General features: G+C 38.3%; 3 protein-coding genes across 3 annotated transcripts; 1 reads left to right on the top strand and 2 right to left on the bottom strand.

Annotated features, from left to right (window-relative positions):
- Positions 1–157: 157 nt before the first annotated feature.
- PDE312 (Nucleic acid-binding, OB-fold-like protein) lies at positions 158–10,362 on the bottom strand. The gene is made up of 12 exons (XM_089148079.1): positions 9,538–10,362; positions 9,383–9,442; positions 9,230–9,259; positions 8,853–8,926; positions 8,380–8,461; positions 6,712–6,785; positions 6,446–6,512; positions 4,412–4,504; positions 3,613–3,789; positions 3,450–3,500; positions 2,688–2,839; positions 158–1,944 (listed from the first exon to the last, which is right to left on the bottom strand). Exons 1-12 carry the CDS (start codon positions 10,300–10,302, stop codon positions 1,479–1,481), a joined length of 2,091 nt encoding a protein of 696 aa, XP_089004205.1. The 5' UTR covers positions 10,303–10,362; the 3' UTR covers positions 158–1,478.
- Positions 10,363–13,976: 3,614 nt separating this feature from the next.
- Positions 13,977–15,785, top strand: LOC149020052 (DNA-binding storekeeper). The gene has a single exon (XM_089148078.1). The coding sequence runs from the start codon at positions 14,540–14,542 to the stop codon at positions 15,290–15,292; it is 753 nt and encodes a 250-aa protein (XP_089004204.1). The 5' UTR covers positions 13,977–14,539; the 3' UTR covers positions 15,293–15,785.
- A 544-nt stretch (positions 15,786–16,329) lies between these two features.
- LOC149020051 (transcription factor GTE10-like) lies at positions 16,330–25,632 on the bottom strand. The gene is made up of 12 exons (XM_089148077.1): positions 25,528–25,632; positions 25,206–25,450; positions 23,406–24,749; positions 23,265–23,310; positions 23,004–23,159; positions 19,991–20,064; positions 18,294–18,363; positions 18,078–18,158; positions 17,872–17,987; positions 17,691–17,757; positions 17,470–17,600; positions 16,330–17,381 (listed from the first exon to the last, which is right to left on the bottom strand). Exons 3-12 carry the CDS (start codon positions 24,729–24,731, stop codon positions 17,064–17,066), a joined length of 2,385 nt encoding a protein of 794 aa, XP_089004203.1. The 5' UTR covers positions 24,732–24,749; positions 25,206–25,450; positions 25,528–25,632; the 3' UTR covers positions 16,330–17,063.
- Positions 25,633–26,032: the final 400 nt, after the last annotated feature.

Genomic DNA, 26,032 nt, shown 5'->3' with positions numbered 1-26,032 from the left:
ACTTGAGTGTTCTGTGTCAGCCTTTGCATCATTTGAATGTCGTTGTAATAACACCGCCTAACATGTAAACAAGCTGTAAATAAGGAATTGCAACGATGTGAATCTCAAGGTTTCAGCCGGAAAAGGAAAGAATTAGTTGATGCTTCAGTTTCCATACCTGAATTTCCTGCTAGGAACATAACAATTATCAACAGATATCAATAGTAGCAAAGTTCTCGAATTTGAGAGGTGACGGTATACTGAAGTCCAATGAGTGGAGAGAACTTGACATCAAGTCCCTGTAGAAATTTACTTGTACCCAAAATCGCTATTTCTTAACGCTGCTGTTCATTCGATTGGACATTCCCTTGTTGGATATTTCCATAATTCTCAGTCTTTTCTTTTGATGATTTGATCTATAGCAGTCTAGCACACGATGTGTTCAGAGAATTGCCACAAATACCTGTACTTGAGACATTACAAAGGTATTTTCTGATCTAGTACATTGATAAACTGATTTTGTACAATACCAGTAGCAAGACCACAAAAAATCCTGGAATTCATGGACTTCCAGCTGCGCACCAAGCATCTATTCACGCCCAAGAGTCTTGTTGTGCTCAAGGGCTTTGGGAAGGGAAAAGAAGCAGGAGATTAGCAGTAAGGAATGAAAATCAGAATCCTTCACTTTCTCTTTATATTCTGCTAGATTGTGCACCAATTCCCAATTCATTCTTCTGGAATAGTGAAGAATCTGTTGTTTTTCTTGAAACTTCGTTCATGTGTAGCATTTCTATCTGGCTTGAGATAATCATTTGAAGCCATCAAATAGTTGATCTAAAAAAGGATCGGAAATCAAATAACAGTTTAATATGGGTGATAAAAGCAGCAGAATCTGCACTATACAAACAACTCTCACCTCATGAAGAATCAACAATTAGACGTAAAAATAAATAAATAAGAACAAGGATCATACAGAGGAGTGCCTCTTTTGAAATTTGGTATTGCTCTATCTAAAATCTCATTTTTAAGAACAGAAAAACTTATCAGCAAGATCATCAGGTGTAAACAGAGACAAGAGAACTAAGAACTGTTTAACCTTCAACACCCACCACCACCAACACCCTGTCGGACTGGGCCTGGATCTGACCAAACTTCAGACTGGGATGTCTCAGCCCAAGCCCAAATCTTTGCTCAGAAATTGTGCAGTTTTAAGAAACAAATCAAAGTTAGTAGGAAACAAGAAAACCAAAACCAGAGTCGGTCTATGGTTCTATGCTTTTATTTTTTAGTAACAGCATCCAAACAGCCAGATCAACCTGTATACCTATTTTCTTCTCTACCGTCTCAACCAGCATCAAAGCCAGATATCCCTGGTTTGGTTCTAGAGCCGAATCCTGTTCATTAAAATCTGCAAATGAGAGCTCACCATCACATTGTTTCAAATATCCAATACCAAAACAGACCCATTCTCTTGTGATTTCAGCCACATAAAGAAACAGCTAATTCTCAAACATTCCTTCATCTGACAATCTAGATGATTCAGTGCCATTAACAAGAGGCTGTTCTGATGAATCCCCATCAGACTCTGCAAGAATGCTGTAAAGTAAGTCATCTTCATCATCATCCTCCTCCTCATCATCATCATCATCAATACCATTTTGGTCTTCCTTTATTTTCGGTTTGTCAATCTCTCTCTCTTTTAACCCCTTAGAATGGCCTTGTCCATGCCTCTGCTGCTTGATGGCATCTTCATAGGACATGTCATACCACATAGTGCCCTTACCTACAATAGATTTGTTGTGAGCATCAGTCAGTCGCTCTTGCTTGCTCTTCTCTGAGTTCTTAGGTTCTCCCCAGTAGTCATAACGATATAGAGGGTTCGAAGGGTCATAACGATCTGTCCCAAAATAACTGTCATCTACATATCTTCCTGGCTCCTCTAATGGGAGCCCAAGAGCTTGACGGCTGTAAAGACAAAGGTGTCAGAAGACAAGAATCAGAAAACAGTTCTATATAAACCTCAACTCAGGTGGCTCAAGAATCTAGGAGACACATGCAAATCTAATGGAAATTAACAGACTAAAAACAAAAATCTAGAGCAGTAAGTAATTTCCAATTGGCCCCTGTTTTCATAACCCATAACTCAGATATTACTTCTCAAAAAACAAAATTACCGTGCAACCACAGAGTCATATACTCAAAAGTTTCAAACAGTAAGACGGAAGTGAGCTTGAAAATTTGGACAGAAATGACAACAGGCCAGCAGCAACTGCAGCACTAGGATTAACACAAGGACATTATCAACCAATCCGAGTCCAACAGTATTTAGGCAGGATTGTAGAATCACTCCATTGATTTAACACATTATTGACAAATCTCAAATTGCCTGGTTCAGGACCCAAGAGGTAAAAACACTTTCATCAGTTTGCAAATACTTTACTCAACCAAAAGAACCAGGTTTCCAGAAATTTTCACTGTAACCTGGGACAACATTACTGTAATAATGATTTCTTGTCATTCATATATAAAATGAGTTTCAGCAGCAATTGTCTCACTTTAAATTAAAAAATCATTTTGAAAGATATGAACAGAAACAGCAACAGACCCCCAATGCATTTCCTGCCAAAGTATCATGAGGGCAGAAGAAAGCATTCCATGAAAAACAGTTGATGTATATAATGATAAATAGGCATTTTATGAATATATACCAACTAATATCTCTAAGGAGTGCTTCTCTTTCTTCAAATGACCTTCGCCAATGGATTACGTCATACTCATCCATTTCAATATTCCGTCTCAACTTGGTTACTTTATATTCTTCTCCCCTCTCTTTTGCTTCCCTCTTAAGTTTGTTATTCAACTGCATCAATATCACATAAACAAACAAATGTTACAAGCAAAATTTGTATCTAAATGCATCCACGTATTCAATTTTAAAAAGCAAGAGGTAGATACAGCTAAAATTAATACTCCCATACAAAAACAGAAATTTGGAGGATAATCATCTTAGTGGAGGCTACGGTTCAAGGATCAATGGATTCTTGTCCAAATCACTTCAGGTGGACTGGGATCAACTGGAACCAACCAAATCCTTATCATACTGTGAATCATCTAGTCACCTGGTAGGATTAATTGATCCACATGACTAGTTAGATCCAGACAGTGGATTAGCTGATTTAATTCCAACCTGGATTGGATCAGGATTAGCAGAAATTAGTTACAGTCCTATCCCCATCCTCCCTCCTAGGTCTGCATCATTCCATCAATTTACAACTTTGGGTCCCAATGATGGCACCATGAATGGTATCATAGAGCTTGGTTTCAGGTACAAATAGGGGCAGAACATGGCCACATGGATTAACCATCATTGATAAGGTCAGGAGACCATATTTCGGGGGGGGGGGGGATCAAAGAGAAACTTTAAGTAAATCAGGAAACGACCACAACAATGAAAAAGATAAGCAACTCACTTCACGCTCAGCACGAGCAGCATCCAAATCAAGTTCTTTAACATTTGTTTTCTGCAAAAGTAACAGAGGGAGAGTGAGGAAGGAAACGAAAACCCTCTTTGAAGCGTTTCCTACTATGCATCACAATCAGGGAAATGCAAATCACAAGGGAAGTTTTACTCACCAGAATAATTTTTGGTAGCACGGTCTTCTTGTAATAAGCTGTGGTATATTCAACGCTATCTTCTTCATTGAATTCAGAATCTTGAGTTGACTCTGTGAACTTGCCATCTTTATACTTATCAGGGTTAGCTTCCTCATCATCTAGAATCATTTGCTCAGCAACATGTAACTGCCACAACTGAATAGCCAACAGAATAAAAGGACATGGTAGTAAATTTCAGTTGAATTAAATCATTTCTCCAGACCATCATTTCCATAATTCAAGTCCACTAAAAGCTGTAGTGGATGTGTACACACGTTTCCTCATTTCACTCAGTAAAAGCAGCCAGACTGATCAGCAAGAACATTAAAAGAAAGGAAGAGGCGGACAGGTGCCTCTGTGATTGTAGATCTTATCATATCACCATAAAGTTCAAGACTCAAGTGGATATTTCAAAACATCAAACAAGGTAGCTGGCCCAGTTCTTTGATGCCATTCACATGCATGCATGTGAAGGAATAAAAAACATAATTTCTACATGTATACATGTCAGTTGCATCAGAATAGATGTTCTGTCAAAGTCCAAAATGGATACAAGATTTCACACAATTGGATATTTCCACACAAGCATCTGCTGACTTCTTCAACAACATTACAAGATACCATATCTTTTCCCCAAGACATTACAAGAAATACACCATACCAGTTCTAATTGATGGTCATTTTCAATTTTAATTCAAATATGAGAATATTATTAGCTTTCACCCTGTGAATTACAGAGTGTGTAAAATGGAATCCTTCCATTACAAAATAAAAGTACCTTATCAACATAAGGATGATTTGACAACAATGGCTCTTCCTCAATTTTGGTTTTTCTTTTTCTCTGAGGAAGTGGGGGCCTTCCACAATCCCTCTGCAAAGGCAAGCCATGATAAAACAAAAAGGCTCAGATTAGTGAAAATATGAGCATAAAACGAGTCTGCATACAAAATGATGTGACATTAGCAGATAGCTACACCACATGGCATCAAATAAGCTCATCTTATCCCTTTAAAATGGGTCTTCTGAAAGAAATGTTATAATTAACCATTTATGTTTGTAAGAGTTACCATATGAAAACTAATTTTAGTTATTTGAATCTTGAGCTGAAAAGGATATAAAGGCAGAAATATAAATTCATACTCAAGAAAACTGAAAACCCTCCATAGCCTAAAATTGCATGGAAGACATTGTGAAAGAAATATTTAGACTCAAAAGTCCCAGAGCAAAGCTCATAAAAGGAAAGATATACCTACATATAACTTTAATTATTGCTGAAAAGGATATAAAGGCAGAAATATAAAATCATCCCAAAAAAAATGAAAACCCCCCCCCCCCCAAAAAATTGCATGGAAGATATTGTGGCCCCCCCCGCAAACAAAGGCACGTTCGCCCCCCCCTGGCCCCCCCCCGCCCGGCCGGGGGAAACGAAACCCCCCACCCCCCTCCCCCCCCCCACAGCCGGGGGGTGGTGGGGTTTATTATATAAACATCTCCTTTCCCACAAACCCACCCCTCCCCCCCGGGCCGGGGGGGGGGGGGGCAAACGGGCCCCCCCCCCCGGCGGCGCCCCCGCGGGCCCCCGGGGGCCCGCCGGCGCCCCCCCGGCCCGCGCGGCGTCGTTTCTGGGCGCCCCGCCGGGCCAGTCCAAACTCCAAAGTATTTCAAACAAATAAAACTAAGTTAACATTGAACCACCCCCAACACAAAGGGCCAGATGAAACTTGAAATGCATTTAATACAAATTGAAAGACACTTGCGTGTGATGGAAGAAATAGGCAAACCCATTTTGAAGTTTTTGCATCTTCTTCATTTTTGTTGCGGGGACCGGGATGAAGTTCGTTTTGGACGATGGGTTGCTGAATTGGGACGATGGCTCCGGCAAAGTTTATGGGTGAGCAAGGATCATCAAATTCGCGTCGGAGAAATAGCACGGATTTCTCTCTCTTTCTTTCCTTCCCCCCCCTCCCCCTCTCTTCTTCTTCTTCCTCCTCGCGGCAGAAAAAGCAGCGGCGTACTCCCACGACTAGGCAGTAGAAAAAAAAAAAAAAAAAAAAAATTGAAAACCCTCCATAGCCAAAAATTGCATGGAAGATATTGTGCATGAAATATTTTAGCCTCAAATTCCCACAGAAAAGCATGTAAAAGGAAAGATATACCTACATATACAAGCCCAAACACAAAATTCTTTAAGAAATTAGTTAACTAGGAAGTAACTGATAGACTCTTCCCACTAATTTATTACATCATTCACAGAATTTGTTGAGAAAAATGAGATGCACCTGTTTGACTCAGATGTACCAATCCAGCATATGAACTCAATAGTGTGACTGACAATATTTATCACCAGGAGACCGCCCACAAACACAAATGCAGATGGAAAGAGTAACATCAGCTTTGTAATGGGAGATCTCCTGACCCTAATATGTTATTGATCTGCCAACACATCTACTATCAATATGCAATGAGTCCATTTGACCAGATTTTACAGTTCATATGATGCCTTGCATCAAAAGCAAGAAAATAACATTAACAGAGAAAAAATGAGGTCCAAAATGATACTTGTAATTATAAGATCAGATTTGTTTGAACCAAGAAGATTGTCTATGGGTTGTGCATTAAATCTTAGGACCCACACTCATCAGAGACCTTTGCTCATGCAGAAGAGGATTTAGAGGCTTCCTAGCAGTACCATCTCATAACGATGCAAGTACTACTATACAGAAAGCTTAAATTATCTAACACAAGGAATCAGCCTGGAAATGAAAATTAGGGATCAAAAGCATGATACTCCTATAAAGGGAAAGAAACATACGCGCAGCTCATCAGGATTAGTATCTTCATCACGATGAAATATTGGCGGAAACTCAAATCTGTGAAATCTGGAAAGCCAGGCCAAATGCATGAAATATAGAACTCAAAACAGTGTAACACATCTCAAGCAAAAAGGAATAACAGGAGCTTCTTCTTTTTCCTTTCCCTTTTTATTTATTTTATTTTCTCCAGGGGGGGGGGGGGGGGGTTGGGGGAGGAAACTATTTGAACGGGATAAGAGAAAAAATGCAGAATTAAATTACATACATAAGGTGATCTATATTAGGATTGACAAATCGCATTTCAATCGGAAAACGAAACCTGTAAGGATCTCGCTTCGCCTGCAAAACAGAATACAAATTTAATCACAGAATAACAAATAAAATACAAAAGACTAATAAACTACAGAAAGACTCTGGCGCAGAGAGAGAGAGAGTGTGAAAAATGAAAATTAAACACATAATATACAGGGGAGAGGAATATATTTGCTAACTCACACTTAAAAAGAGGTGATGAAAGAAGGCAGAACAAGGAAACTAGTTCAGTTACCCTCTAGAGAAAGTGTTGTAGGGCATAAATGGGTGTCTGTGGTAAAGATAAAGCTGTGGAACAATGTAAATCCAGATTGGTTGCAAGAGAATTCACCCAGTAACCGAGATGAATACTTTTCAAGCTAACCTTTCTTCTGCAGTAAATCAAGCATGGACCTCCAACTGCTAGATGTCAAGAAGAATGCATTCATGCATGGAGAACTTCAAGAAGGGCTGCACATCAGCATCCAACTCTGGATTTTATTCCAAATAAACTCACAGGAAGTTCTGAAAGCCTAACTAAGCTTTATAAGAGTTAAGGAAGTCTCCATAGAGATATTTTTGAAGGTTTTCATAAAGCCATGATCTCCATTGATCTCCACTGGCTATAAACAAAGTAATGCGGCTCATACTGTGTTCAAAACGAAGGCATATGCTTATATCAGTATCCTAACCGTTTATGAGACATAGTCATCAAAGGGAGTAGTGCTTATTAATTATAATATTTCTTCCAAAAATAATTTTTTGAGAACAGAGCTCGAGATAAAAGACATGGGAAAATGGAGATATTTTCTGGATATAGAAATAACCTACTCTGCCCAAGGGATTTCTCTCTTTCAAAGGAAATACATTCTTGACCTGTTGACAGAGTGCTCAGTGTAAGCCCTACTAAAATTCCAGGTGGGCCTTACTCTCATTTCAAAAATTTTAGATGGTGAACTATTGACAGAAGGAGTTACAAGCAGTTAGCTGGAAGACTTATATAACTATCTCATACTTGACCGGGTATAGCTTTTGTAGTTAGCTTTGTTAGTCAGTATATAAATGATCCTCGTAATACCTCATTTTAGGTGCCATGTATCAAATCTTAATGTACTTGAAGCTAGTCTAGGGAAATATTCCAATCTCTCCTCATAAGAACTTTTGCATCAAATCCTCCATAAATGCAGATTGGGCAAATTTCAAATTTATGCACCAATTTGAGGGGGAATGTCATAATATGGGTACAAGGGGATATTTGTCCGTAGTGTTTCCAGATTTAGGATATTGTTTCATTTCCCTCAGATAATCCTCCTACATTCCTTACAAAATTTATGCCTTTCCAATTAGACTTGCTCTGCATGAAATGTTGCAATTCTGACAAAATCTTTGCAAATGCCTTAAAAGGTCAGATAAAGAATGGATGCATCCATCATACCCCCCCCCCCCACTGAATGTATAGGTATTTTGGTAAACAAAGCTATGATGGATCCATATACTGTTGCAAGAATGAAAGATTCAAAGTTGCATTGTCAATTTTTGGCAATATTGGAATTAGTCGTAATGGTAAGTTTTTCCAACAAAGAGTTTTATGAAATTGATGATTTGTCAAATTGTCACATGAACATGAAATGTAAATACTCACCAGAATTTCAACCATGACATGCATACCAACTTTTATATGGTGACGAATCCAATACCAATCATTGCCTTTTATTGGCACCCACCTGCCACACAAAAAGGCAAATTTGACAAACTATGAGAACATAAGGTAACTACTAGGAGTTGATTTCTTTTGGAAAGGAGATTGTGATGGTGGAGAGGGGTGGTAGAAATGGTTGTTCTCCTCATGATCTAGCTAGTTTATAATTTTACCACACCTCTAGTCCATTGGTTTACGGTTTCTTAACCATTTATATGACTCAATCAAAGAAAAGAAAAGACCTGCTTCAAATAGTAAGTATTATGTCAATAACCTGAGTACCTGTGGAGTAAAGATGATACTATATTCAAAAACAGTTTCAATTTATTTCTTTATCATTTTTTAAATGCTTTGACGTTTACTCTTGTAGCAAGAAAGTGATGATAAATACCATGAATGTACAGAAGAGGACTTACCCATCATATACACCTCCAATATCAACAAATGCTCCTTGATAAAGATGCAGGGTGGTAACCTTTCCAGCACAAATCTGCGAGGAATTTCTCCCATCATTAGTTGGCATATTTGAAACCCAAGCCACATTACGTGATAGCAATTTAAGAATTGGTATCTTTATGGAAATATTGATCAGTCAACCTCATTGTTGGGCCTATAGCAGCTTCCATTCAAAACTGTTAATGAGTGACACCAATATAATTAATTAATGGCATGGCTCCAAGATTCAGTAAATAACTACAGAATGTACTGTAAGGAGACCATATTGTGAGAGGGAGTTCCAAACAAAATTGGTACACTAAAATGTCATTGCAAAAGAAGCAACTCAATGACTTACCTGTCCTGGATAAAAGAAAGGAAGCTCCAGCTGCAAAAAGAACTAAATTTGGTCAGAACATAGCAGTTTTTGTGAAGTCCAAGAACTACATATTCCCTTGAAGGATATTCAAAATTTTATAGAAAGAAGAAATACATTCATTGTAAGCCATACCATATCCTCTTTATAATCCTTCCCTCGTTTCCTCCTACCAGGGTGGTATTCCTGATCAAACTGTTTGTATATTTAAACATTCGGGCATTAGTCTTCCTAAAAAGAAAAAACCCAATTCTCAAATTGATAAAAACGAATTCCATTAAAATTCAAACCTTGTAAGACTCTTCTTCCAATCTATCCTTATTTGCTGCAACCCACTCCTTGTACTGCTTCAAGAACACCTTATACCTCTCCAAACACAAGTCATCAGTGTTCTTCCTGGGCGAGTCCAATTCATCCAAATTAACTCTCTCTGCCTGCAGCTTATGCGCTTCGCGAATGAACTCGAGCTCCTTTTCATCAACCTTCCAACCCATCGGGGGCCAATCTCTAGGTGGTACATGTCGGAAAACCAAAGGACCAGCCCAAGTGGTATTCAAGGGTTCTGGAGTATCTCTCGTGGTTTCCAGTTGCTTCAACAGGTAATCATCTTCCGTAAGGCCGCGCTCCTCCATTAACTTCCTCCTGTACTTGGGAGTCAACATCTTAAAAGCCTCGATGGCTTCTGGGGTCTGAAGTGGCACCTCTTCACCTTCGTTCAAGCTTCTACGAGCGAAATCAGCTTCAGGAGAAAGCAGTTCCTCCCAAGGAGCCCAACCCCTTTCTATCCAGTTACGCCGGCGAGCTTCGTCTTCGGTTTCTTTCTCTTTGGGACCATAATTCTCAAGGAAGGTTTCGTCCACAGGAAATTCGTCGGAACTCAATGCTTTGACGGTGAAGTTGCTGGAGAACGGTCGGGTTACAGAGAGGAATCGAAGGCGCCATGAGAGTTCAAGCGAATCGTTGGAGCTACCAAGCTTGTATGGTTTTACTAGGGTTTTGGCGGGTTTCTGAGAAGGGAAGAAGATAAAACCTTGAGTGATCCTAAGTGTCTGCATTTGCTCTGGATTTTAGCTTAAAACCTTACAGGGAGACAACGCGGGAAGAAAGACTAGCCATGGTAGATAATAACTAGATGAGATAATTTTGCCCCAGAAAAAAACAGAAAATAAATAAAAAAAAAAATGAAATTTTGAACCGCCATCCCTGAGTTATCTAATTTATCAATTTGACCCTTGAAATGGAAAAATATATCAGTGACATTCCCCACTTTTAGGGTATCAAAGTTAACTGGTAATTTGAGTAAGTTGAAGTTTTTAAAAAGACAAAAATATCTGAAATATTCTCATATACTTGAGAGTTTTTTATGTGTGGGTCTTTTTAATGGACTTAAACTAATGTTGGATTTTTTGGTATGAAATATTACATGTGGGCCCCAACCAGACTCACACTATTAGCCGCTATTAAGAATATTCGAATTTTTAACGTGAAAGGGACCAAAGTGTCTCTTCGAGTTGAAAAATGTCATTTCGGCATTGCTACATCAATCACTATTAGTTTTAATGATAACAAATACAAATTACTGATGTCTATATTAAGTTGTAATTATCCAGCTTATTACAAAAGCAGGTAGACCAAATCTAACTCATTAGACCAAACCCACCGGATGCTTAAGCCCAAGTCACGATAAAATAAACTTAAACAATTAACCAAAATCAATATGAGCATCGAGATCAGAGCACAAGAAAATGCAAAAATCAAGTCAAGTTTAAAACTTAGATAAATTCGGGACTTAAGACACCTCCACATGCACCCTTATATAATCACACTAAATTATACACATATCATGTCACTAAACTGACTGATGACATATTAAGAGAGTGTATGAGGCTTAGGGTAACCCAATTAAGTATCTGTATGCACCTTGTGTGCACTCTGTGCTGCAAACAAACGTCTATCTGGTTTTTAGTTAAGCCCAATAACTACTTTTAAATGGCTAATTTTTTAGACGGAGCTCCAACTAATTCAAACGGACATCCATCTAGACTGAAAACTAGGAGAAAAATTATATCAATTGGATGATTGAGCCAAACAATTGAATGACATCTTTAACGCCCAACCACCTCCATTTGAAAGTTTCTACCTTACCTATTGAGTATTTACTGCATCACAACTTTCAAGTTTTCAAATTGTGAAGAAACATCGATTACTTATCTTCCAACTTCGCTCAACTTTGAAGAACATTATAAAGTTGTAAAGCAAACTCATTTGAGTAAAGCTTGACATGATTGAAAGTCAATACTGTTAGGGATAATGGATGCACAACTACGAACAGAGAATAACACAAGCAAAGTACACAAGGGAAATCTAACGTGGTTCGGCAAAACCCTACCTACGTCCACCAGAGAGAAAAAGAAGTTTCACTATTTTCAGGAAACCACATACCACTCTCACACCCACAAAGTGCCCATCGTCCTTATCCTCATTATGGGTTTCTCAATCCCTGTAAGGGATTGATTCCCCAATCTCCTATAGAGATTGATACCTATAGGTTATCCCATAGAGATTATTTATAGGAAACCTAAAACCCTAATCCCAATATAATTACAGTTTTACCCCAATACTAATAATTGACCCAAACCCTATTTCAATTACAAAAACAACCAAAACCATAATTACATGGACCCACAGAATACAAGATACCTAAACCCAACAATTGATACTTCATTAGTAATGCATTTATTCTTCACTTGAACACTCATCACCATTTCATCACATTCACACAAGGGATAAAGTATCACATCCCTTGTTAGGTAATATCTTCCATCTCCTATATTGTATTGTTGTTCAAATATAGTATAAGATGATTGAAATTGGTAGATGATGCTCTTTCTTTATTTAAAATAAATATTGTAAAGGGTGATCTTGCCATAGAACATAGATTGTAGGGATTTGATATCTACCTATTGTATTGAAAAATAATCACTAGTGGCCGATGGTGGATTAGTAGAGCGGTTAAAAGCCTAATCACTATAAAATACTTGTATTGTGGCTGGTTGCATTACTTTAATCCCATTGAAATTTATAATTCATCTTGTATTTGTAATTAAACTGAAAAATTAGGTAAATCCACTAGTTGCAACCTATTCACCCGCCCCTCTAGATTGCTTTAACACTTAATACATTTTGTTAATATATAATTTTAAAAATAAATAATTGGTCATTAAGCGTTAATTATATGGTTAACAAAATATATATACATTCAAAAAAATAAAAAAAAATATTATAATATAATATATTAAATAATTTAAGAGCATTTTAGTCCGATTGGGACCCACATATAATATAGGAACCCAACATTAATTTGTGGTCCATAAAAAATGTATATATTAATTTAAATTTTTAATCACATAACCCAGTTCCATTATTATGCTCTTACATAATGTGCACATTAGATGATGGAATTACATGTGATAAATGCTGTGCAATGCCTTTTCTAGAAGAAACAAGTATTAAATTGATTAAAGATTGCACACACTTTAACGCAATATTAGGTTCTATTCAAATATATACATTGATCAATCATACAATTAAGCATTAGTTTCTTACCAAGTACCAACTGAAATAAACTTGTTTTTCGTTGACTAATTTATATATTATATATTTATTGTTTGGTAGAAATCGGGGATTAAAACATCTCATCACGGCAAATTAAAAAAATAATTTTGTAACAAAATCTAAACCTTTATGGATTGGCCGATTTGAATTCCTCTTCATATGCAAAATAAAATATATTCTATAAAGAACATGAGTATGAATTTGCTTACCAATCGATTCCTACTCTTTTTTTTTTTTTAGTCTTTTAAAGCCAACACTAATATATTCAATTTTCATAAATTATTTTTATCAATTTGAATTTGTTTATGCCACATATTCTTCTTAGAATAGATTATCCCATCCCTGAAATTAGCTGAACAACCATCCTTTTATTATTCGAAGGCTTTTATTCTGTGAGGAGATTTTTCATGTCAAAAAATTTATTTGACAAAGTCACGAAAGGCAAAGCCAAGAGCAAGTGTTGGTATTTTACGAATTTCTCTATAAATTTTTCAAAAAACTGAAAAGAATGAAAGAATTTGAAAAAAATCGAAAAGAATCTTAGCTTTGTTAACCCTGAGGAGTCTTGTTTGTACAAATAGTTACTTAGAAGAGTTACTTAGAAGAGTTTGTTTGGACCAACAAGTGGTAAGCAGCTTGGTGTACGACTCGGGTCGAACATCGGATTAATCCGGACAAAGCCTTGAAAACTGGGTTGACAACAAAAAAAAAAAAAAGAAGAGTTTGTTTGAAAATTGGAACTGGTTTCTTTCCATGCGAGATAAGATCAAAGTAAAAGAAAGTGCCAAAAAATCAAAATAAGTAAATAATATTTTGCAAAAAACAATAATAATAATCCTTTCCAAGTTCTGACTTTTAAAAATTATTTTTAAATTTTTTTTTGGGTAATAAGTTGTGACTTCTAAATAATGTATATATTGCGTGACGTATCTACGTACACCACCGCCGCAACAATAACTTATTTGCGGAAAAGAAAGATTCCAATCCAACGGAACATTAACAGTATATATCGATCTTAATGGTTTCGTATTTATCTAATTAATGTTTAAGTTTTCTTTATATAAAAGCGACATATCAGAGGATCGAATATTCATTTTGAGGTTTTCTTCTTTAGTATTTATTACCTGCTCTCGTTTTTTTTTCTTTCTCTCATTGGCGTTTCAGGGTTTCCGATTTCTTCAACGTTGAATTCTCCGGCGGTGTTTCCGGGCGGAAGAGATTGCAGCGGTGGCTTACCACCTGCAAAGGTTTTAATCTGGAGAGCTAGAGGCTGGGTAGGGAACGATTTCTGGAGCGTTTCACTCTCTTGAAAGGCTATTCTGCACCATTTATTCGAAACCCTAGACCGGCACCTGGTTCACCATTTCAAGGAATTCTAGAACACTGAGGGCTTAGGTGAGCTGATTCTCTTGAGCCACTTGGAGTATTTAAAAATTGCAGATTTTTTTTTTCCTTTTTCGATTTCTTCGAAAGGTGATTTTTCTGTTTCTAAGTTTCGAACCACAGTCTTTTAAGACTGAATTCATCGGTTAAATTCTGAGATCTCTGTCTTCTTAATGTTTTATATTTTAATGTTCTCCGAATCAATCACTTGGAAGTGAGGTCACATTATTAGAAATTTTCAAGTTCTTGGATATACTATAAACTGGTTTTCCGTTCTCGATTCATAAGGTTTCGATGGAAACCCTAAGTTCCGCAGTTCCCATCCTCCCTTTATTCTTTTTGATGTTTCTCTTCATTTATCTCGTCGCTTTATTCGGCGTTTTCCGCAATTGGAACCCTAAATACCGCCCAGAGGCGTCGAGTTGTTTAATTTCTTTAGCCCATGGAACTCCCGCTGTTTTCCTGGCTTCTCTTGCAATCCTAAAAGTCGATCCGTCTCAGTGGAACTTTGCGGCCCCAAATACTAGTTTTCAGAACACCGTTCTTGATTACAGCGTCGCTTATTTCTTGATGGATCTCCTTCACTATCTCATTTTCTTTCCCACCGATTTGCTTTTCATTGGTCATCATTTAGCGACCCTGTTCGTATTCTTAACCTGCCGATACATGGTCTTCCATGGTGCTTTTGCCATTCTCGTGCTTCTAATCCTCGCTGAGATCACCAGTGGTTGCCAGAACATATGGACCCTCGCCAGTGCTCGCAGAACTGACGTACCTGCTGCTGCAAGGCTGTACCAGTTTTTGTCTGCTCCCTTCTATGCTTTCTACTCTGTGGTTAGAGGGCTTTTGGGACCTGCTTTCGTCTACAAGATGGGGGTTTTCTATACAAGTGGTGCTGCTGATGAGGTGATTCCTAGGTGGGTTTCAGTTTCCTGGTTGGTTGTGGTTGTAATGGCGATTTCTGTCAGCATATTATGGATCTCGCATCTTTGGTTGGATTTGTACAGAGAAAGAAGCGACAAGAAGCTTGAGAAGAAAACAACATAGGAAGGGTTGTTGTCGTCTTGTGTTTCTTAAAAAGGATTGGATCAATTCATGGCTTTGTTTCATACTATTCGTCATTTATGAACTCAAAAAAGGTTTGGATTTGTTTCACAGTCGGTTAAATAATTGGCTGATGACTACATGTGCATTGTTTCAAAGTTTTGTAGCTGACAAAGACAAACCTACATAGTTTCTACTACTTGTACAGGATATTCTTGTTTCTGCAATGGTCCAATGGAGCTTTCTTCTTTCTCACCATGTAAAAATATTTCTTACTTTATTCTCAACATAAATCATCATTGTTTATCATCCACTACTAATGCTCTGGAAAAAATAAAATTCCACAAGAGAGTAGCAACTAGCAAGTGCTAAATGAAATCATGGGATGTAACCACCAGACATTAGTAGATAGATGGGATACTCAGTTCAGAAAATTTTGATTTCATAGCCAACATTTCGGCCGAGAACAACTTGTTGCTTTCAAAAGATCTCCATTTAAAAGAATACCAGAATGTCACATCGAATGGTTAATGAGTCAGATTTGTGCCCATGAAATATCAGTAATCGAGATTTTCTCTTCCTGGTACGAGGTTTCAAAGCAAGTGAAAAGAACCACAGGAAATTACCTTCCCGGTTGGGATAGAAGAACAAAGTTTTGCTCACCGTATAAGAAAATAGAAGCGCAAAATCAACATGGTAATGCGATATATAACTTGGTCTTTGAAACACCCCTCTTTTAACCCTTTTAATTTTTTGGTAATCATCCCTCTTTTAACTTTCTCACCTTCTCCAATTCTACTATCCGTTCCCTCTGTTTCTAACCTGAACACAGATTTTAAACTGCATAAAAACACAAGCTAATGTACGAAAATAAAAGTACAATCAATTAAAACAGATACAACAAATACAAGTCTGGGCTCATTAATTTTCATTAAAATGGAGAGATCCTACAATTACCACTCAAGACTAATGAAATATGACAGGAGCGCTCCCACTTAAAAGAGGCATGCGACGGGAGAAAACAACCATTTGGCCAAAACAACTCCTCTGGAATGGAGGGGTTAAGTTCATCTAATTTATATTTATAGTGACAACATACATGTCAAAGTGTGGCAGCCATCACACAATGGACGCAAGTTTACAACCCCCAAGAACAAATAAATTAATTGACCACAAAAAATTTCATATAAACCCAGCGGACATGCAGAGAGACTTTACCAAACAGACTCAGCAACCACATCCCTCAACCCTGTACACACGTCAACCTCCAAGAAAATGAAAAAGGAAAAACCAGTTGGCAGCCGACTTTAACCATTTCTCCCTCCCCTTCCCCTTCCCCTTCCCCTCCCAGCTCCCCCCTTTAGTTTTTTACAACCCGAAAGCAGAGCAAAGTCCCTCTCCAATGCCAACCAACGATAGAAAATATGCAATGAGATGCTTCTCCACCATCTAAATACCTCAATAGGTCTCTAGAAGCGCAGGGGACCCATGGATTCTCTATTAAACAAGAGGCAAATCCATGATGTGTAGGTATGCGAAGATACCGCTCCGCTTCAATGACAAATTTCTCAAAAAGGACAAACTTATCCCAAGGTCTGGGCACTTGTAAAAACTATCTGTATAAAATGCAACCCATTCCCAACATTCACTTGAAGCAGCCATGGCCAGGGGGGCATGTATGTAGTCTTGCCTGCCCAACAAGTCTTCCGAGCAAAGGGATCTGATACGAGCACCTTCCGTTGCACAACAGTATCGGCAAAACAACCAGACCCATTCAGTCAATTTCTCCTTCCTCAACATCATTTACTACTACGGTGGTCTCTGGGTTGGCGTCTGCAGTGGTGTCAGGTTCGGGGTCTGCTAAACTCTCTGGCTCTCCTTCCTCTTCATCATCATCATCCATTTTCATATACAATCCTAGTTGCTCCAAGGGATTACTTCCCCGAAGCTGGAAACTGCCTATTACGTCTTGAGAATGATCCGGGCTAGTTTCATCTACAGAGCTCGGCAAATGCTCAGTTGGGGCAACCCTAAGCATTTCCAAATCCTCCAGGAAGTGGCAATTCTCATTAATTTCAACAGTCTTCTCCATCTGTACATTTGCCACATTTTGATCAAACATGAGAGCAAAAAGGAGCATAAACGACCCAAAAACATCAAACACACACATCTATACATACCTTCTGCAATGCCAGACGTGCTGCTTCTCTCTCTTGTTCCCTCTTCCGTTTGGCTTCAGCTGCAGCTTCGGCTTCAGCTTGTCTTCGAGCATCTTCAGCAGCCTTAGCCTCTGCTTGCAGCCGAGCTTTTTCTGGGTACAAAAACAAATGGAATACAGCAACAATAAGCTTTCTGCTTCTTAAATCACACAGGAACAATTTGAAGGGTTTCATTTGCATACCTTCCCTCTGCTGCCTTTCAAGTTCCTCCCTCTCTCGTCGCAATTTTTCGGGATCCCCCTTTTCACCCTGATATCAGCAGATAAATTCACACCCAATCACATCCAGAGTATAATAAACCTGGAAAACTGACCAGCATAAGTGGATTAAATTTGCAATGGGCTTCTCAAACTTCTAACCAACCTGATCAAGTGTCTTTTCTCTAGCTTTGAGGATGGTATCAGCAAACCGACTTCTGAGTAAAGCTGCTCGGTAAAGCTTGTCGGGGGAGACCTGCCTCTCAGATGGAGCACTCTCCCCTAAAAATTTATTGGATAAAGGATAAGATGACACACCAAAACTGAAACCCCGATTCCGATCAGACTCTCATACATAGCAATCATGCTTACCCTCTTGAGGACCATCTGCCTCCATCGAAACCGGCCTGACTTGGGGATTCTGCTCAACTTGATCCAACCCACTAACAGATTCTGTACAGCAACAAATAACAAGCTTTACAAACCATCCAAAACAATTTTCCTTGGAAGTAATCACACCAGACCATATCAATGTTTCTTACTCAAGAGCACATAGTAGGAAAAAAACAGAAAAACCCAAAAACTCACGATTTCCATCATGTGGATCAACCAACTCCCTCGCCCTTTTGTCAATATCTGTGCCGGGACACAGGTTCTCCTGTAAAAAAGAGATTAAAATGAGTAACAATAATTAAAGAATGGCAAAAAGGAGAGAGAAACAGCTTATTAGGAACACCATACGTGCAATTTTCCATGCTTTTACCAAAAAAAAGGGGCAGGGATTATGCTCAATTCTGATCCCCCTGCCCACAAAAAATAAAAGCATCATCTCACAGAGGCATACCCACCTTATGTATGTCCATGCATTCCCCACCATAGTCTATGCACTATTTTGGAGTGCCAAAAACATTTTGTATCTTAGTTTTGTGACTTTGTGACACACAATTCGATGGATTTTCCCCACATTAGCCAAACCCTTGATCCTTTGCCCAACTTTATAGACAGAGAAGCATATTCTCTTTTACCTTGGCTCTGAGTGTTCATTTTTTTTTCTCTCTTTTTCTTGAGCAAATTATATATAAATCCCTAGTGTTTGCAAATAGTTAGCTTTACACCCCCTATAAATTATTTTATTACGTTTATGAAGCTTGCTTTTCAAATTATATATCAACGGTACCCCTACCGTCAAAATAACAAAGTTAAATGACAAGTCCGGAAAAAAAATCCCATATTACCCTTCTTTATCTCAAACCCTTACAAAAAACAAAAGAAATGAAATGACTGCTTTAAAAAACATAGCACATTTGAGGCAGGAGGAAGAAAAACAAAAAACCACTTCAGAAAACACAGCACACTTGGGGGGAGGCGATCAGGAGAAGATGTCGAGGAGAGCCAAGGGAGGGGAAGGGATTGGCAAAAGTTTCCCAGTGATGAGTAAGATATATAACCATCGTCCGGAAGCCAAAGCTCCGAAATTTCTCAACTTGTGTGTTCTGGTAGTGGAACTCCACCAGTGAACAGAGTATAGTCTTAAACCCCATGTATCTCAAATCTGTCATGGGCATCATTGTCGTCATAACCAAAAGAATCAGCAACGGTGGAAGTTAGGTAATTTGGAACATCATTTTTAAAAAAATATTAACAATAACCAGGTTGAGCAGTCCCTCCAGTATCAACATCAACGAATTCATTAACCAAGTGTGGATTATCATCTATCCTAACAAAAACTCTCTCTACAGGGGGACCATTGCCATTGATGGAATTGGATGAGTCACTTGCAAGTAGCAGAAAAGTTGATAAAATTGTTCTTCCCCATTTTCTTGGTAAACCGTCAATGCTAGTACTCTTTAACAGAGAAAAGAAAAACTCAACCAAAGCTTAGAGATAAGAACCAGAAGAGAACCCCCCACCCACCCACCGAAGTTCTCCTGGTAAAGATTGTTGAACATCTTAACTATCAGATTCCGTCTGTTCCAAGAAAAAATGCATCTCACCGAAACAAAATCAGAAGCCAGATGTATCATGTTAGGCAAATACGAGTAAGGGCAAATATGTATTTTCATGCTTCTGAGTAAGGGAATATATGTATTTTTCATGCTTCTGAGAAGGGATACATATGTATTTTCTTTGAAACTAATGATAATAAAATAGAGTGGTATAAATGAACTTAAGGGTTTTTTACATAATTTGCTCTTACTTATTTTATTTTGGAGGGGGATTTGGACAAGTCAGAAGATTGTTTGTGATAATAATTTTGGTAAAATCTCATCATCTCATGGATCTACCTTTGTCACGTTCAATGGAGAAGAAGCTTTACCACCCTCAGACTCACTCCCAGAAGAACTGCCAGAGTCCGAATCTGCAAATAACAGGATAATGGAGGATGAATTTAAATAAACTGCATCAGAGAAAACAAAACCTTAACAGTGGACTTCTCAAATAGAGCAACGGAAGCCTTAGAAGTTCAAAACAACCAACTCCAAGTCAAAGGGGTAGCCAAGTTAAGTTAGGTGCTTAACTAAATGAGCTGGTGAACAGTATTCAATTCCTGTTTCCCTGCTTTGGGGCCACTTGCCTTGGATTTAATCGGTGTTTCACTTAACAACTTAAATGATCAGGGCACACAAGAAGTCGGGGGGAATAGAAAAGCCTACCAGTAAATATATACACACATAGTTACTGAAAACAATATAGAAGCCTACGGTTTTACCCAACCAAAAAAAAAAGGCCTACTGTTACATATGTATTTACACAATAACAACTCAAACTCTAAGGCATCAATCAAACTAAACATATACAAAGCAGTTATGATCCTCGACCTCTTAAACGATCTTCATACTATCTAGTCATAGGCACCATAAATTTTGTACTATAACTCAAGCACATGCAAAGGACAGATGCAACATTAAGGTGAAAAACGATGCAAACAGTACATTCTGCATGATGGAGAAAACAGTTTTTCAGGGGATCTGCAAGGCCAAACAACCTGAGAGGCCTTCTTTATAGTTCTGAAGAAATCTTAAGGACCCACATCAGCATTACTTCTTTATTTTCAACAAGAAATGCTGACAAAATTCTCAACTAGAGGCAACGACAACAATGAACTATATAAGGTATCCTTTATTCTGCAAAATAGATGGTAAATTATGCAATGTTTGCCCGTGGAGCTGGCAAAAGGTAAGGTAACTCATGTAAAGGATAAGTCCTCATGGTCAAAGACTAATACTCTGAAACTGGGTAAAATTAGAACTAGGATCTAAAATGGAGCTGAAATCATAGGAAATCAAAACAATGGAAACAGGGAAATAAAGGGTGTTTCAAAAAGCTCAGGGAATACAAATACGACCGAGCCAAAAATTTTAGAAGACATACAGAATAGCCTACCAGATCATGCAACAACTGAATGACTGAACTGGGATGCAACAATTTTTAGAAGACGTACAGAATAGTTCATCTGGGATGCCCAACCTCACTTGATATGGATTTGAATTTCAGAAATACGCAGCGCGGACACCCTAGAATTGACTAGAGCCTAATTAAATGGGCCAGAATAAGATGGGTATCAGTTGTATATATTATACTGATACACCACTGACTCTCTGTACCATGGTTGTGAGTTACTGACACAACTAAAAATGGCAAAACATCGCAAAAAACACTAATACAAACCACAAGCAGAAGACATAATACATCAACGTATACAACAAAAACAACAATAAGCCTTGACCCAACTAAATGGTGTCGGCTACATGGATTCTTGCCCTCCAATCAGTGTTCTTCGAGGCCATGCTAGATACAAAGCCTAAGCTATACATATCCTTTCTCACCACTTCTCCGAAGGTTATCTTAGGTCTACCCCTAGCTCTTCTAATTACTTCAATATGGATGATATCACTTCTCCGTATAGGGGCATTTATAGGTCTCCGTTGAACGTGGCCGTGCCACCTCAAACGACTTTCTCAAAGCTTATCATTTAGGGGAGCAACTCCAAACCAACTCTAATATAATCATTTCTTATCTTATCCATCCTAGTTTTGCCACTCATCCATCTTAGCATCCTCACTTCAGCTACACTAAGTTTATCTATATGATTCTTTTTAATAGCCCAACACTCTGCACCGTACATCATAGCTGGCCGAACAACAGTCCTATTAAATTTTCCTTTAAACTTTAATGGAATATGATGATCACACAAGACCCCGGACACACCTCTCCACTTCATCAACCCTATTTTAATTCTTTGGGAAACTTCATCCTCTAAATCACCTCATTTACTTATGATTGAACCTAGGTACCTAAAACAATCACTCTAAGGAACCTCTTTATCGTCAAGTATCACCACCTCATCATTTGCCCGATCATGACTAAAGTTATAAACTAGATATTCTGTATTCAATCTACTAAGTTTAAAGCCTTTTGATTCCAAAGCTACTCTCCATAATTCTAATTTGGTATTAATCCCCACTTGGGTCTCATCAATCAACACAATATCATCCGCAAAAAGCATGACCTCATCTTGAATGTCTTTGGTTAATAAATCCATTACCAGAGCAAATAGATATGGGCTTAAAGTTGACCCTTGATGTAGCCCAACTGTTATTGAAAATTCATTACTTTGTCCCCCCCCCCCCCCATTGTTCTAACACTAGTCACCACACCATCAACGTATACATGAGGTTAAATATACAAATCAAAATGGCAAAACATGAGGTTAAATATCATTTCACTACATGCACAACCTGAGGACTATCCAGTAAAAAGCCACCTCTGATACATAAATTTAAAGCACAAGCAAAAGACCAAGTAAACTAACTCAAAATCAAAATTACAACAGTAATTTTCCCACAATGTATACATCAAAGTATTGCATGCAATATGCATCAAATGCATGATAGGAACACAGTAAATGCAACATGTTGGACACTAACCACCGTTTTCTTAAACAATTATTTCAACAGCTTCCTCCAATTTCACCAAATGCAGATGTTAACGGATGGCAGATAAATCAAAAAAGGAACTTAATGAAAACCCTTAAAAATAATGAGAGCCTCAACACATGCCATTTTTCTTCTCGTTGAACTAAACCAGAAGCAGTGCAATTAATCGAGAATTGAGATGAACATGCTTGCCTAAAACAGCTATTATGGCTATACAAGCAGACAACATAATAAAGATAAAACTATATCTGACAAAAAAAACAATTGAATCAGCACAAATCATTCTTTAAAATAATTTCAATTTTCCGGATAGAATAAACAATCAAGTGTTGCATGAAAAGGAGCACCAGCAGATATGTACCACTTGATGAAGAGCCAGATTCACTACTTGAACTGCTTGAACTACTGCATTTGCTGTTTTTCTGGGCCTTATCTTTTTCAATCTCTACTGGAGGGTAGCTTGAAACAGGAGGATCATTTCCACCAATATCTATATCCTCGTCAATGGGTTCATTGCCTGTGCATGTACAATATGAATTAAAAAATGACAAGAGAAGTTAAAGCGAAATGCTAAATAAAATCAAGCTTCCAGCAATTAAACAAGGCAAAATAAAAAAATAACCTTTGCAAGGCATTGATGAATTGCTGAGTCCCGACTCATTCAAAATCTGCAAAGGAAACGGTAGGTCAAATTAATAACCATCAAGTAATTGGATTTCAGGAGGACTAGAATATCAAAATTAAAAGAAGAGCTTAAACATACCTCCATTTCACAAGGCTCAGCTTTTGCCTGATTCACCTGTTTCTCTCGCAAGTAATCATCAAGAAGCTTACGTAGGGTGAACAATGTATCATCACCAAGAACATCAATATCAACCTCTATCTCATCCTCCCCAGCTTGGCCTCCATTGAAACTATGCCCTCTCAGGAAATCAACAATGTGCTCGGGCATTTCTCCTAGCAAAGACTCCAGTTCTCTACCCAAATTATTTTTTTCTTCATCAGACATCTTACGTTTAACAGGCTCCATCTTGACATCAAGGTTTGTTGAAGATATCTTCCTCTTCTTTGAGGGTAGCATTGGCTTAGCAGGTTCCATTTCTCTAGGACCACTAGACTTCACAGGCGCCATCACTAAATCAGTGGCTGGAAGTTTCTTCTCAATAGCTTCCCATCTCTTCTCAAAATATTTACTCATTGTGACAGCCATGACATGTACATCATTTTTGGGTGGGTTATAGGTCATCGCATTTGAGAAAGTGAGCCTGACATCAGCTGCAAAACCCAATGGACTTGAGTATGCTCCAGAAGCCATCTTGCTCTTTATCGTCCCAAAGTCCATTGGATGCTTAATGACTTGAAAATAATCCGGAATGTTTAACTTAACAACATCCACAGGCGTGTTGAAGACCCAAGCAAATTGATGTGCCATCAACCGTTTCAACAAAGTCTCGCACTGTTTCATCAACATCACATTTGACATACTAGGAGGAGCACCCCGCTTCATAGCTTCGAATCTCCCTGTTGTGTCCCGTTTCAACTGGGGAACATTTCGGCCTGGAGGAACTCGTTTCTTCTCCTGCACAGAAAACTCTGAGGACCTTGGAAGATTATCAAGTGGAGCCCCTCGTTGACCATCACTGCAACTGCGGATATCGCTGGAAGACGACAGGGCTACTCCATTTGTACTCCGCAAAGCAATTCTTTTCTGAAGCACCCTAACCTGCTCAAGATCTGCTTTCAGCCTCATTTCTAAATCCTTTCTTTCAGACTGAGACATCTTTGACACTGAAAGAACCTGTAAGGGAACACTAAACCCATCACACATATCATTGTTCAAACTAATACACTTCCTTTTTGGGGCACAAGAATCATCTGAAGCAGTCATCTCAGTATCTACTCGACCAGAGCTACCAAAGCCCTCTGATTCAGCCATTGTGTCAACAGCATGACGATAGTCAGATACAAATCCAGAAGCATAGCCTTTTGAGAATTTCTGTGTCTTTCCCGTCATTGCAACCAAGACTTTCTGGGAGTATTTCTTCGATTCCTTCATTCCAGCGTATTCTACAAGAACTGTCGGTGCCATAAGGTTAATCCCCTAAATCTGCACATATCAACCGCGGGAGTAAGATTTATCCCGAAAGGCCAGTCCCAGGAAAAATGAAAAATAAATAAACTAGTTTGTGTTCATCCAGGTAAGCAGAGAACGATATTTAGCCAAAACCTAGCTTCTTTTTGGTTCCATGGTAGGATAAAATTCAATAATACTAATCATACTGATTAAGTACGTTTTATTTCCCACATAAATCACGACCCATAATCACCCTGCCAACGGCAACTATTTTCTTGCCTGGTAAAAAATTAAAAGATCTTAACTAGGAATGAATATTAAAAACATCTTCATCTCCTCCAATATTAGCTTAAAGTTACAAATCTTCGATTCTGATATAAGACTACAGAGTTTAAAAAATATATATAAAAAACCCTAGGTTCGTGAATGGAACCCAACAGAACAAAGAGAAGGGAAAAAAATGAATAAAAACGACAAAAGATAACCCACCCTATATTGGATTACCATCAAAACCCACGATTCTTCTTCTCAACAGATTCGAAGCCTCTCTCTCTCGTCACGAATCACGAACTCCTCGGCCGAATAACATATACGACGGAACACTGGTTTGACAGATCAAATTTGCCGCAAAACGATTCACGCCTGAAATTTTCGCAGAGGATAGCTTGGAATCCGTAAGACGCGAGCAAAAATACCTCAAGTACCCGGCTCGATCAGAGAAAGAGAACCACGACCTGAAGCTAGGTAAAACTCAGAGAACGAACAGATTTTCATAGACCCTGAAAATGCTTCAAGTATCGAAATATTAAACCTGGATCGAGAGCATAGCCGCACAAGGAGAGAGAGAGAGAAAACCCTAGAACCTTTCTTCGTGATCCTCTTTCCAAAAAGCGAACTGGAGACCCAAACGCCCGAAGAAAACAATAAAATCCGCGATCTCACTACTAGTTGGCTCCTCAATTTATAGGTCACAGCCTCTTGTCCACGCCGCTGCTCGTGAAATCTCAACCGTTGAAATTATGACATCTTCTAATCCAACTGGTCTCTTTCGAGGGCCCTCCGATCTAGATCTTAGGGCTTAAGTGTTACCAGTGTTTACGCGGTAAGGGCCATTCTCTTATTTTTCCTCTTTTCCTTAATTATATATTTAATTATTTACCGACTTTCCAGTCTTCTAGATATTTTATTTATTTTTAATTTTTTTAAAGTCCCTGTTAAGATCCAGCGGGCCTTCTAGATTCTATAAACGCTAAACGCTAATGTGCGAACAACCTTATGGCGGACGATACAAGTATTTCGATTTTCCATGGGTAAAC

The sequence above is a fragment of the Hakea prostrata genome, chromosome 3, assembly GCF_041222555.1.
Source record: "Hakea prostrata isolate BN-2017 chromosome 3, UWA_Hpros_2, whole genome shotgun sequence".
NCBI lineage: Eukaryota > Viridiplantae > Streptophyta > Magnoliopsida > Proteales > Proteaceae > Hakea > Hakea prostrata.
Note: the sequence above shows the minus strand (reverse complement) of the source record. Positions and strands in the feature narration are given on the sequence as shown.

What these genes read in the sequence shown, in the direction of transcription:
- PDE312 (XM_089148079.1), bottom strand. Translation starts at nt 10,302, where the DNA reads ATGCAGACACTTAGGATCACTCAAGGTTTTATCTTCTTCCCTTCTCAG. An exon ending in TGGAAGAAGAGTCTTACAAG is followed by an intron (nt 9,443 to 9,537) that starts GTTTGAATTTTA and finishes ATATACAAACAG; the next exon opens with TTTGATCAGGAATACCACCC. An exon ending in CCTAATATAGATCACCTTAT is followed by an intron (nt 6,513 to 6,711) that starts GTATGTAATTTA and finishes CTGGCTTTCCAG; the next exon opens with ATTTCACAGATTTGAGTTTC.
- LOC149020052 (XM_089148078.1), top strand. Translation starts at nt 14,540, where the DNA reads ATGGAAACCCTAAGTTCCGCAGTTCCCATCCTCCCTTTATTCTTTTTG.
- LOC149020051 (XM_089148077.1), bottom strand. Translation starts at nt 24,731, where the DNA reads ATGGCACCGACAGTTCTTGTAGAATACGCTGGAATGAAGGAATCGAAG. An exon ending in CTGAGCCTTGTGAAATGGAG is followed by an intron (nt 23,311 to 23,405) that starts GTATGTTTAAGC and finishes TTTCCTTTGCAG; the next exon opens with ATTTTGAATGAGTCGGGACT. An exon ending in GAGAAAAGACACTTGATCAG is followed by an intron (nt 17,758 to 17,871) that starts GTTGGTTAGAAG and finishes TGCTGATATCAG; the next exon opens with GGTGAAAAGGGGGATCCCGA.